Source organism: Pteropus medius, unplaced genomic scaffold (genome assembly GCF_902729225.1).
Source record: "Pteropus medius unplaced genomic scaffold, Ma_sr-lr_union100, whole genome shotgun sequence".
Lineage (NCBI taxonomy): Eukaryota > Metazoa > Chordata > Mammalia > Chiroptera > Pteropodidae > Pteropus > Pteropus medius.
In genome coordinates, this window is record NW_024349803.1 from 19548887 (window position 1) to 19561393 (window position 12507).

Sequence of the window (12507 nt, forward strand, 5' to 3'; positions counted from 1 at the left end):
GGGCTGCGCCGGGGCGGCCCGCGGGACTTCCGTCCCGGGACCCGGAAGGGGTCGCGCCACCGCGGATGGGAGTTGTAGTCCGGCCGTGGTTGGGGGGGCCCGCGGCTCATGCGCGGTGCACCGAGGCTTGTTTCACATCTGTAACAACAGGTGAATTGGGCTTTTTATTCTCCCCTTTCGTGCCCCCTTGAGGAGCTTGCCGCGGCCGGGGGTGGTCAGCGCGAGGAGGGACCCGGGTCCGACCGTCGGCTCGGCGGAGAGTGGGGCGGAGAAGCGGGCGGGCCCGAGGAGCAGGCCGGGCATCCTAGGCCTGCCCGGGAAGCCGGCCGGGCCGATCGTGGGCAGCCAGGCCTCGGCCTGCCGTTGCCATGGAGCCGGGGCGGGGGCGGGAGCCAGTCAGGTCCGCTGGGGCCGGCTTGGTAGCCAGGGGCTCCGCGGGGGCCGCGGGAGAGGCCTCTTCATTGGCGCAACGACGCCTCCGCCTCAGGGGATGCTCCATTTCCCGAGGCAGGGCCTGCAGAGAGCCCCCGGAGTTCCCTGGGACCTTTGTCTGCCCCCCATGCGGCCTGCACTGTTCGTCCAAAGGGAGGCTTGGTGCATTCTGGCCCCCCTGGTTGGCCCCCTTTTGCACAGACCTTGTCACTGGGGGAGGCCAAGGGGTGAGGTGTTCTTTGTTTGCTGGTGGTGCCTTGTCCCATTTCGCAGGAGAGGATCTAAAGCACGTTGGGTTCTTTGTTTGCAGTGAACTGGAGTCCCAGGGGTCCTCAGAACCCCAAGTTAAGAGTATGGCGACAGCATGCTGTCTAGCTAGTACTCTTGTAGCAACATTGGTCTTCTTAATTGTGATTTTGCAAGGCACAGGTTGTCCCACTTTGCACCCCCAGTCCACAAGGGTTTTGCCATACACTGTAGCAGGTGGACCGCAGATGGCAACCTGTTTTTGGTTGCAACTTACTGGCCAGAGTCTGATGCAGATTCTTAGAAGGGAATGATCCCACTGTCATTGTGGATGCTGACCACATCTTATAATTTACACTTAAATCTTGGAGTTTTGCAGTTTCCAGGAGGAAGGACTCTTCCTGGTATAGTTTTTTTTTGTTTTTTGTTTTTTGTTTTTTTGTATTTAGGATAGTGCTCTTTATCTGTGTAGCTGTTTAAGGAGCAAGAGATACATCCTTTGCTGCATTTAAAAACCTGTGTAGGGTATCCCTTTACCTCTAAAAGATTTTACTCTCCATGTGTTTTAACTTATGTGGCTGTGGTCCAAAGTTTATCAGTTGGGCACTTCTTGCCCCTTTCACTTTCGAAGCTGTCACTGTTAAGTGTTATTTCAAAGACTGACCCATGGGACATCTAGGCAACAGCATGATATCATGGAAATTAGGAGAGTAGTGTAGTATAAACTAGGAAAGCTTTGGAGCCCAGTCCCGAACTATAGATTTCCATCCTGCCTGAGGCAGCTACAGGATCTTGGGCAAATTGTGTAACCTTCTCCGGGAAAGAATTCCTACCTCACTGGGTGGTTGCATAGGTTAAGTGAGATAAGGTCTCTGGAAGTTTTCAGTAAACTAAAAATGGTATTCAACATCGAGTTCTTTTCCCAACCTGGAAGAGCTGCTTTATGTACCTTAAATAGGTTCATATTATAGTCAGGATGGGAGTAGAATTCAGAACTGCAGCAAGTTGTGCTCCGGGCTTGGAGAAAATACTTTCAGAACTAAAAGCACGTCTACTGTGAGATCTCTTTCTTGGTATCTTACAGATGCTGAGGTCGGGCAGCTCACACTTTGATGGGTGTAGCGTGGGTCACGGCAGGTCCTGAAGGGAGGCCAGTGTGTCTAGTGTGTGTGTTTCATGCCACTAACAAAACTTGTCCTTGTTGTCAGAGTTAGTAAATGAATTTCAATGATCCGGAACCACTTTCTTTTCCTGCGGGGGCCATCTCTTTAGTGACCCAGCATTGTCCTTCCCAGGAGGAGGCCCAGCCTCGTGATGAGGAATAGTAAGGAGAGAATTCAGCTCCAGTTCAAAAGCCTACAAAATCTGAGACTTTCACTGCTCTTGTAAGGTAAGTTGATTTAGCCATGCACACAAAGCAGTGGTGGATCGCTCAGCCACACTGCAAAGCAAAAGGCATGCTATTAAATTCATTTGTGACTGTCTTGGAAAAAGGGTATCATTTTAATTAGCCACTATGGAAGCTCTCTGGCCTTGAATCATCTCATAGTGACTTTACCTGGAGTTAAATGGTGTTTCATTATGCAAGAAATCTTGATATAATATTATTTTACTTGTCTCTAAATTATTTTAGAAAAACTTTGTACTGTGGAGGTTTCCAACATAATACTGTATTACAAAGAAGGCATCTTTCTTTTGGATCTCTATGAAATGTTCTAGAGCTCTGGAAAATGTCTCTAAAAGATCCTACCTTGAATATCATACTATATTTTTAAGTCTGATACAAGGAAAGGAGGTATTATTATATGATATGTTATATAAGATAGTGTTGGCATAGAGAGGATTGGAGACTTTAAAAGCAAAACCAAGGGTCTATTTACAAGCAAATTCTAATTTCTTAGCAAGAAAATATTGTTTCATAAATAATCACTTAGGTGTTTTAGATTTTATAATATTCAGATTTTCTTTAAAATTAGAATCTCAAATTACAACTTTTTTTTTTTTAGATAGAAGGAGTCTATAGAATGTAATTTCTTAAAGTAAATTGAATCATTGTTGATATTGTATTGAAGTTTTCTCTCTGAGCTACCATATCCTATCGGCTGAAATTTCCGGCATCCCTGGGGGAGAGGAGGCCATCAGGGCAGACCTGCTATGGACCTGAAAGATTCGGCCCCAGGTCAGCCCTCCACCCCCCACTGTCCCACGATTGAGTCTGAGAGGGAATAGCTGTCAGGAGCAGGAGTGTAGGCCCCATAAAACTCCTAGGAAAGTTGTACATTATCCTGATTTACTAAAGCACTGTGTAGATGTTTTTAAAATGAGGCCACATAATGTTATTGCACCAACCCCGGAGTACTGCATTATTAAAAACATCTATAAGTCTGAGTTTGTTTTTCAAAATAAAATGGTTAAACCAGAGGTGTTACTTATTTGTGTTTTTTTAAGACTCTAGGTAGATTCCTTAGTTGAATGTACTGATGAGCAAAATGCACCTAAATTTTTGGCCAACAGTTGAACTTCATATTTGTTATTTCATAGAGATTCTGCCATAAAAAGTTTTTTATCTTGAATCACTGTTGTTACTGTTTGATAGTGTAGTCAACGTCCCGTTACTAGGTGCTTTACTAGGTTTTGTGAAAGCCCAGTAAACCAGTTGGTCCTTAAGGCAGTCATCAGTCCCCTTTCCTGATGCCACCTGAGAAAAGGGGTCCATGTAGAATTTCATTTCTTCCTAGAAGTCCCAAGAAAACTACAAATATTCCGATGAGGTGGAAATCTACGTCTCTCACGATGAAACACATCGCCTTCTGTTTAGCAGGGTTCAGGGAGTTTAGGCCAGAGAAGAGAGCTCTCAATTAGAAAGAAGCAAAGATATGTAATTACTCTAGAGTGGAGGTGGCCCTTCCATCCTTGAGATTGGGAGCAACAGTTGGGGCTCATTAGCGATGAGCTTCATTTTTCTCGTCTCCTGGACAGTGTTCTCTGTGTTATTGAAGTCTTCTCTGTGGGTTCCTGGACCCGGCATATTAACCATTGCTTCTCGGCCATCCTTCTTTTTAGGATTCCAGCTTTCCCTCCTGGCCAGAAATGTTCAGCCTGGACTCATTCAGAAAAGGTAAGAATGTCACCATGCTTGCGACCTCATGCTTTTCCTCCCTGTGATGGGCAGCTGTGAAAACCCCTCACCAGTGTGTTGTCCTTGGACCCCTCCTTTGGATGACTTTCCAGAGTTCTTCCTTAGCCTTCCTCTTGCATGGCATTTATAACCTGTGCCGCCCCCCTGCCCAGGGCTTGGTGTACATTTGCCACCCTCCCCATGGAATGCCCTCTCCCACGCAGTCACTGCTTATTGAAATCCTTCCAATTTTGCTAGGCCAGTGTTTTATACCATTTCCTCCATGAACCTTTTTCGATTCTGTCAATCAAATGCAATCTCACTTCTCTCTGACTTTCCCCAGCACCGTATCTGTAGTTTCTGGTGCTTAGTCTACTGCGAATTAAATACTGTACCACTAGATTGGAAGCTCCCTGCAGCCAGGACCTATCATGCTCTTATCATCCATGATACCTGGAGTAGCATTTTGCACATGGTAGGCCTCAGTAAATGCTGGTGGAAGTGAATTGAGTCATTGTTTTATTACGGGGCATAGAAGCTGTGGCAAGTCTTTAAATCAGTACCCTCCAGCAGATGGGGCAAGAGGGTTGCACAAGCAGTGCAGAACTGAGCCACAGTGGCAGGGCTGTAGGGTAGCATCCAAGAGCTGCTTACAGGAAGTGATGTAGCTGGTGAGGACTTCAGGGACCAGATCTTGGAGGGCTTTGTATGTCTTAGACAGGCCCCTGATTTTTCTCCTTTAAGGAAATAAAGAGTAAAAGGCCCGTCACTTGTATTAGAGCTGACTGTGAGGCTCCTGTCTGAGCACATTTTACAAATCAATCAGAATGAAAGGCCTTCCATAACTGCAGTGGTGTCACTTCTCCAAGTTATGTTCCTACAGGCCTGGCTGACTGGTACCCTGTGTAACCCACTGAATGGGGCCGGAACGAGGGCTGGCTGTCCCAGGGCTCACTGCAGCCTATTCCTGCCTCCTTGTTTGTCTTCAGCCTCTCCATCTGTGTTCCTATTGCATGAAGAAATTAATCTCTATTATCCTGGTTTTGTGGGTTAACTGACAAAGAAAACATTGAACTTAGTATGGACAGCACATCTTGAGCTGAAAATTAAGTATGCTTAATTGCTTTGTGTTTACCTGCCAATCAGTGGGCTTTGTTGTCCACATTGTAGAAATTGGATGGAAACAGGTTCCTTATGGTGAGAGCATCTCTGACATAACAGCACTGATTTTGTAAAGAGATGGAGGCCCAATGAAATCATGAGCCTCCTTTTTCCTGTGATAGGGAGATGATACTAGGCGAGAGAGTTTGGAGCAAAATTCCTTTATGGCTTTTGTGATTTTACTTTCCAGGCTGGGGATTGATTTGCTCGAAAAGTTTCCCATGGGGGTGACATCATTAGCACTCAAGTTCAGTGGGAGGCAAACACCCAGTTCTCATGGCAGGTTGGCCCTGGCTGGGGAGGGCTGAGCATGTGCCTCTCTGTGTCTCCATTTCCCATGGTGTAAGTGGGCCAGATCGTAGTACCTGTCTCCAAGGGTTGTTCCAAGGATCCGATGGGCTAATGCACATAAGGAGCTTAGAACAGGCCCCGGCACCTGGTAAACTCACAAGCCGTGTTAGTAATTAAGTAGCTTCAGGACTAATACAGCCTTGTTTGTGGCCTTGCTTTCCACATAGGTAAGTGTCATATTCTTACCAACAACCATTTTATGCTTGGGGGTCTGAGGGAAAACCACTAACCAGGAAGTCACCACCTTGAATATTTTCCTTCAGGAGAAACTGTCTTTTCACGGTTTCCTGACTATAAGGCTGAATGCCCTTTCCTGTCCTCGGAATGCTGATGTCACTTGTGATTTGCACCATGACCTTGGTAATTGGTCATGGGTGGCCTTGTGACACTTTTATTGTTCTGAGGGATTGTTCTGTATCTCTCATGGAGTTTTTACATGTTTCTTTGTTCTTCACGATGAGATTACGAACTCCCTAGGGTGCCATGAGTCTTGAGAGGAAACATAATGTGGCTTCTGAGTCATACTGGCTGGGTTTTGAATCTGGTCCCCACTAACACTAGCAAGATGTGAACTCACCCAATCCTGTTTCCCAGTGCCTGTCATTAGGGGTAGAGCGAAGAGTAGAGATGATGTAGAAAAGCACTTGGCTATGGTCTGTCCTCAGCCCCTAGTCTTGGGTTGACAGGTCCTTGATACATTCGAGTAGTTCACTTTATTTGGAGTACAGACTGGAGCTGATGTTTTGCTGGAGAGTGACAGCCTGGCCTCGGCATGCAGTGTGCTGTGTGGCTGCATGATTGAGCGCCTGCTGCATATGGGACACTAGGGTGGAGACAACTATGTTTCAGAGATGCCTCCTTGTAGGTGCTCAGGGGCTCACCGTCTCAGTGAGATGGACCATTTGTTGATTCTGATGGTGATGGCCAAAGCAATTCCCTATGGCAACCATCTTTCCTATTATGTAATTCAACTGAGCTGTCAACAGCTCCCAACCAGAATACTTATATGCCTGGTAAATGACCTGTTACTTCCTTTGCCAGCATCTTAACATAGGTTTCTCGTCTCTCAGCTGTAATGCCATCAGAATCAGGCCAAAGAGAGCAAGCTGAGTCTTTTACAGGCAGCATACAACTGAAAAACACTGGATCAACAGCAGTTTGTTCAGCTCCACGGTCAGAAGAAGGATCAGTGATGTTGCTGTGGGATTTGAACAACTTTGCCCCAACTACCGAGAATGCTTGATGATGAGATCATCGATAATCATCAAATCATTTATTCTTTTTTAAATCCAGCATCCCTGGATATGAATGAGGACCCTCCTCAACCAGGAACAGGGAGGTTGAGCTGGCCATTTCCAACCTTACTTTCAATGGAATTAGTTCCAAGTTAAACCTTGATCGTAGGCACTTTATTCCAGAAGACCCTACAGGCATTTCTGCTATAACACTATATGTGTTTTCTGCAAAATCACACACCTATAACATTATAAGAGGCTTATGGGAAAAATAGAATCGAGGCGATTACCTCTGCAACTTAATGAACAGAGTACAACAGAAGCAATCATCGGTGCCTGGGGAGATGCTTTGGACCACCGAAGCAGGCAGCTCAGTCCGATGCCAAACGCGTCCAGAGCGTGCTGACGAGAACAGAGCTGGCAGTGGCTGTGGCAGCGCAGGCGGAAGTGCAGCTCTGAGCCAGTGCGGCTTCCGTTAGGGAGTGTGGGAGAGGAGGGCCCGAGCCCAAGAGTTTGCTCATTTCCCCCAACATTTTATTAAAATTTTCAAAAATTCTGAAATATTGAGGAAATTGTATCATGAACCCCTGTGTCTACTACCTTGATTCTCTACAGGCACTCCGTTTTAGTTTTTTTATAAATATAGCTGAAAGGGTTTTTTCTTTTCATGCTGAAAATTATAGTTCTTCTCCTGCTTTTTCGGATCCCTTGCCTTGGAAAAAGTACACTTGAACCAGGGCTTCTTGTTTTCCTGCTGTCATTCCCCTATTTACCAATTGTATATGAGCTAATTTGCAGGATAAAAATGGGCATCAGTTGTAGCAGAGCAGGCTGCTTCTCGAGCGTGTGTGTCCCTGCTCGTCTCCCGCCTCATTTATGACCCCAAAACCAGTGGGCCAAAGAGAGCAGAGAGCTCATGCACCTTTTCCCCAGACCAGTGAGTCTCTGACGTTCTCACCATTTGTGTGGTTTTGAAGACCTTAAACCTTTCTTACCCATAGAAGGTTCAGTGAGTGTCTTAATTTTAGCTTATGTATGTCGAAATTTTGAGACTTCTTAAAATGTACCATATACGTTACTGATGAGTAGTATTTAGTCTCTATTTGAATAGAGATACTTGGAATGGCAAATCATTAACTTTAGGAAAGGGAGCAGGCTGCTGAGTGTGGAGCAGGTCTTGGCTCCTGGGGAGGACCCCAAGTCTCTTGCCCAGTTCTTAGAGAGAAAGAATAATTTGAGATCTCGTGGCTGGAGTGGCTGTCTGGGGAACCCAGAGCAGATACAGGGATAGCTACCATACGTGGAAGACCTAAGGGGTAGATCCCAGGGGATTTACGTGGCATTATGGCTTTTCAGTTTTCAACTGTTGTCCTATCTTATTTGCACAACTCAAGACTATAGAGAAGCACATGGGGTGGGTTAAACTCATAGAGGGTGGCCAAGGGACAGTAGGAGGACTTCTTTGAGAGCCAAGGAGGGAACTCGACAGGGCACTCGTGTATCATGTCGACATAAAACAACCGCCTCCTTTCTGTGTGGCATCGGTGACACTTTCTCAGAATCCTTGACTGGCTGCACATGTTGGCCAGCAACCCTGCTGCGCAGAGCCGCTCACAGGTGCTCCGGGACGAGTTTGCCCAGGGGTCTGTACCTAAGGGGTGAGAACACACCGCCCTGATACCCTCTCTCTTTCCCCAGATCGGGCCCAGCACAGGCAGCGTCAGTGCAAACTTCCCCCACCCCGCCTTCCACCCATGTGTGTCAACCCTGCCCCTGGAGGGACCATCTCTCGAGGTAAGGGAGGAGCCTGGCCTCCAGCACCAGCTTGGTCTAGGGTCTGTGGGGAGGTGGGCAGCAGCAGGAGCCCGGGCGCCAGGCCCATGGGCCTCTGGAAGGCAAATGAGGAGGAATGGGGTTAGCAGAGCAGGTGGAGCCCTCAAGGTGAGGTCGTTGGGAAGGGCCTGGGTCATTTCATGATCCTTAGCCACGTGGCTTAGACCTTCTGGTCTCCCTGGGCCTCCTCGTGTAACCAGGAATGAAGCCCGGGCTCAGTCTGGGTGTTCATCCCCAACGCAGACAGTCCATGGGGTTTGGGTCTCCAGGCAGCCCCTGGCCCAGGCGGCTTAGAACGTGTAGGGCGCTCGTCCCGGGGCCCGAGCAGAGAGCCCTTTCTCGGCCCAGTGCCTTCCATCTGGGAGGCTTTGGGGATGCCTGGCAAATCACTTCCCTGCCTCCTCCCAGCACCTCAAAGCACTTTACTGACATTAAAATCTGCCTCTCAGTCTGTTTGGCAAGGTAGGCTCTCCTTGTGATCGGGAAGGATGTCAGCCTTCAGACAGGTGATAGTACACCTCAGGTCCCACTGATACCCAGGGACAGGCCCAGCCATAGGACCCAGGGAAGCCTCTCTGCCCCTGAGCGTCTCCTGTCCTCCCTCAGATGGAGATCTCTTCCAGGTCTGCCCAAACCAGTGTTTCTGATGGCCTCTTTCTTGTCCCACAGCTGTCTTTCTCTGCCCTGCTGGCTGCCTGTTCACACCCCTCCCCCAGCTGCCTAGCGGAAGGACACTATTTTAGGTCATAGGGTCTTTGCCTCATGTGGAGACAACATATCCCCTTTAAGCTCTGTCTGTAAAGTGCTTTGAAGGTCAAATGTTCAGGAAGGGTGCGGGGGGCACAGAGCACCTCGGCTGCTGCTGCTCACGCAGCCGCCATGTCCCCTGCGGTTTGCACGTGCACCGCTCTCCTGCTGCAGTGGTCGTGACTATGGCCAGCAGGATAGAAATAAGTACTTCCGGTCCCTCTGACCATTTGACTTAGGTGTTAAAGAAATGCCACCCCTTGCCATTGCCAAAACAAGAGTTGATTGCCCTTTTTTTTTTCTTTCTTAAAATGCCCTGTAACTCGAAAAGGCTGAACGTTAACATTTCCAACATGGCAGGTGAGTGGCTCTGAGAGTGTCAGACGTGCTTTGGCTAAGCTTAAAGATGGTTAGTTGGGATTAACCAGGCAGCACGGGTAGGCAGTGCCTCCTTGAGCACATGAGAGGAGAAGGGGGCCGCCCTTGGGGGGGGCCACTGCTCCTGGTGGGGAGGCCCAACAGGCCCCACTCTGTCTTCCCAGAGGGGCACAGACGCTGAGTCTGTCTCCTCACAGCTACACCCCCAGAGGCATCCGTGGGTGTATGCATCTTTGCCTTTCCCTCTCTCTGCCCTGTCTTCCTCCCTCCCTGCTCCCCCGCTCAGCTAGAAACGTCCTTGTCTCTTTTCATCATAACAGAAGCAACAGATCTCTTCGTCCACATGATCGTAGGACCTTTCTGCCATGTTTTCTGATTCCCTAGAACAGCAGTCCCCAACCTTTTCGGCAGCAGGGACTGGTGTTCCTATGAAAATCTAATGCCTGATGACCTGAGGTGGAGCTGAGGCGGTGATGCTAGTGCTGGGGAGCGGCTGCAAACACAGATGAAGCTTCGCTCACTCATCTGCTGCTCACCTGCTGTCCAGCCCAGTTCCTAACAGGCCACGGACTAGTACTGGTCTGTGGCCCAGGAGTTAGAGACCCCTGCCCTAGAGGCTTCGGTGGTGCCTCTGCTCTTAGGAAGGAAGTATATGGCAGACACAGTCTCTCAGATATTCAAATAAGAAAACAACACTCAGAAAATCGTGGCCACTTGAATAGGTGACAGTACCTGTCACAGTCAGGTTTGGAATTGGAAAAAACTATCACCTTCTTTCTTAGTCTCCTCCTCTTCTTCAACTCTACTGCCATCCTCTGTCCAAGGCTTCTTTCCAAGGTAAAGGATGAATAAACTAAGAAACTCGCCTCTAAGCCTCCCCTGTGAATCTTCCCACCTACCCAGATCTGAGACAGAGCTCTGGAAAGCAACGTGCACCAACACTTGGTGGGATCCAAGGGGCCACAGGACTGGTCTTTCCTGTCCATTCTCTCAGGCAGATGTCTCCTCCTCTCGATGTGGTAGTTTACCTCAAGGGACCTTGTGGCTTACGTATGTGAACAGGAAAGCCATGAGGACAGGTAGGGGGATCAGGGTGGCCACCTCGCCCTGTAGCTCCCCTTTCCTGTTGCCAACCAGGTGGACCATTTCTTGCCATTTTGACCATCCTTAAAAATATCTAACTATGATTGAGTAAGTTGGCAAATGTTGGCTGAGACCCTGGTTTCTCCAGGTGTCAGGGGTCCCTCTCACTTCCCCTCTGGAAATTCTCTGGTCTACCCAAAGTTGGGACTGTCTCGGGCTCCCTCCCATTGCCTTTCCCTGGGGCCTCCAAAGTTTAAGACCCTAAAACATCCTCCTACGTATTCAGCAGATCCTTTACACCTTAATTCCTGCAGCTAGATGTCAATGTTTAGCACAATTAGTACCAGATGATGTGTTCCACCCCGAAGTGAATGGAGAGATCTCTGAGCTGAGAACCCTTTCTTTTCTCAGAACTTTCCTTCTTTTTCACAGGCAAAGGAATCAACACTCTCTCCCCCAAGAAGAGAGTGGAGAAGGCTTAATGTTGGTGGAAAGGAAGGGGGGGTACACCTGAGCCCTTCTTTCTTCAAGGTCCTCTAAAGCAGAAGTTGGCAAACTTTCTTTAAGGGTCAGAGAGTAAATATTCTAGGCTTTGTGGGCCATATGGTTTCTCTTGCAGCAACTTAACTCTGCCATTGTCGCATGAAAGCCGTAATACATAATGCTGAAATGAGCATGGCTTTATTCCAAAAAACGTTATTTATAAAAACGGGCAGTGGGCAGATTTGGTCCACAGGCTATCGTTTGGCAACCCCTGCTCTAGACCAAGGGGAGGAGGATCACAGAACTGGAAGGGTTCCAAGAGCTGGTCTAAGAATTGTCCTCAATTTATAAGTGGCAGTGCAGTTCGGAGAGGTGAAATATTTGCTCAAGGTGACACCAGCTGTTAGAGCCCAGATGAAGCAAATGAAATAGGAAAAGGGGACAGGGAGCTCCCTGAGAATCAACTATTCGGTCAGCATCACCTGATGCTATTTTTTAACCTAAAATTTCAAACGCGTGTTTGAAATATGTTTTCTAAAATGGAGAAAATAGTATAATGAACCCCTATGTACTTGTAACCCAGCTTGAGCAAGTGACTCATGGCCAGTCCCTCCCCTTTGGCCCCTTTGGGAGCAGATCCATGAAACCATTGCATTTCCACCTTAGCCTGACTCTGTGGCTGTCACAGCAGAGTGCCAAACTAGGGCTTCCTGAAGCACTGTGCCGGGCCCGGGCCCTGGCTCTTTTTGTCCAGGTGTTGTCTCCAGCTTTCAGACACCACAGTTTTTAAAACTTGGCCTCAGTCCTTGACTCCACTACCAGACTTGGTAAGCTTCTGGATTCTTTTGAAGGAATTTGGGCTGCTAACCCTTGAAAACTACTCCTGAAGCTGGGTGGATGCCTCAGCTTTTGGCTACTTGGAGAATCGCGTTCTGCCCCAAGGGTCTTGCCATCCCAATGTGGATGATCTGGGCAGGGGGCTTTGATACAGATGGTGGTGTCCCCCGTGAGGTCAGATCAGTGCTGCCAAGGCTGTCTTTCATTTTGCTCCTTTCCGGATAAAAACCCACTAAGGAGAGAATGGAGGAGTGGAGCTGAAGCTGCCACATCCTGCCTTGGTCTGTCTCTAAGGGATCTGGCCCTGTTGTCTCAGACCTCAGAGTAGGGTCTTCTGTCACAGAGCACTGCAGAGCTGCCTCCCGAACATTCTTGTTTTATCTTAACCATAGCCATGCCAGATGAGTAGAGCCTGTTTGTCCTAATTTTCCCAATTGACGACATTGCCCAAGGGTCACAGCTGGTAAGTGGTAGAGCTGGGACTAAGCCTAAGTATTAGCACTCAGATCCTATGTTGTTGCCATAAGCCAGTGGTTCTCACAGTGTTAACTTTGGGAACTTGTTAAAAATGCAGGTTCTTGGGTCTCACTCCAGACATAGCGA

At 48.2% G+C, this 12507-nt stretch overlaps 1 protein-coding gene across 9 annotated transcripts in view; it reads left to right on the forward strand.

The window, feature by feature from the left end:
- The first annotated feature begins 11 nt into the window (after window positions 1-11).
- DHX30 (DExH-box helicase 30) overlaps window positions 12-12507 on the forward strand; it is a 28669-nt gene continuing 16173 nt past the window's right edge. The window contains exons 1-6 of one of the 9 annotated variants that reach the window (XM_039837606.1): window positions 12-150; window positions 1974-2068; window positions 2751-2857; window positions 3742-3796; window positions 8242-8337; window positions 9455-9483. In XM_039837606.1, the coding sequence (XP_039693540.1) occupies window positions 2833-2857; window positions 3742-3796; window positions 8242-8337; window positions 9455-9483 (205 nt within the window). In that variant the 5' untranslated portion in view covers window positions 12-150; window positions 1974-2068; window positions 2751-2832. Of the gene's footprint in view, window positions 151-1886; window positions 2069-2750; window positions 2858-3741; window positions 3797-8241; window positions 8338-9454; window positions 9484-12507 lie in introns of those variants that run through there. The other 8 variants (XM_039837608.1, XM_039837607.1, XM_039837612.1 and 5 more) reach the window with 8 other exon arrangements.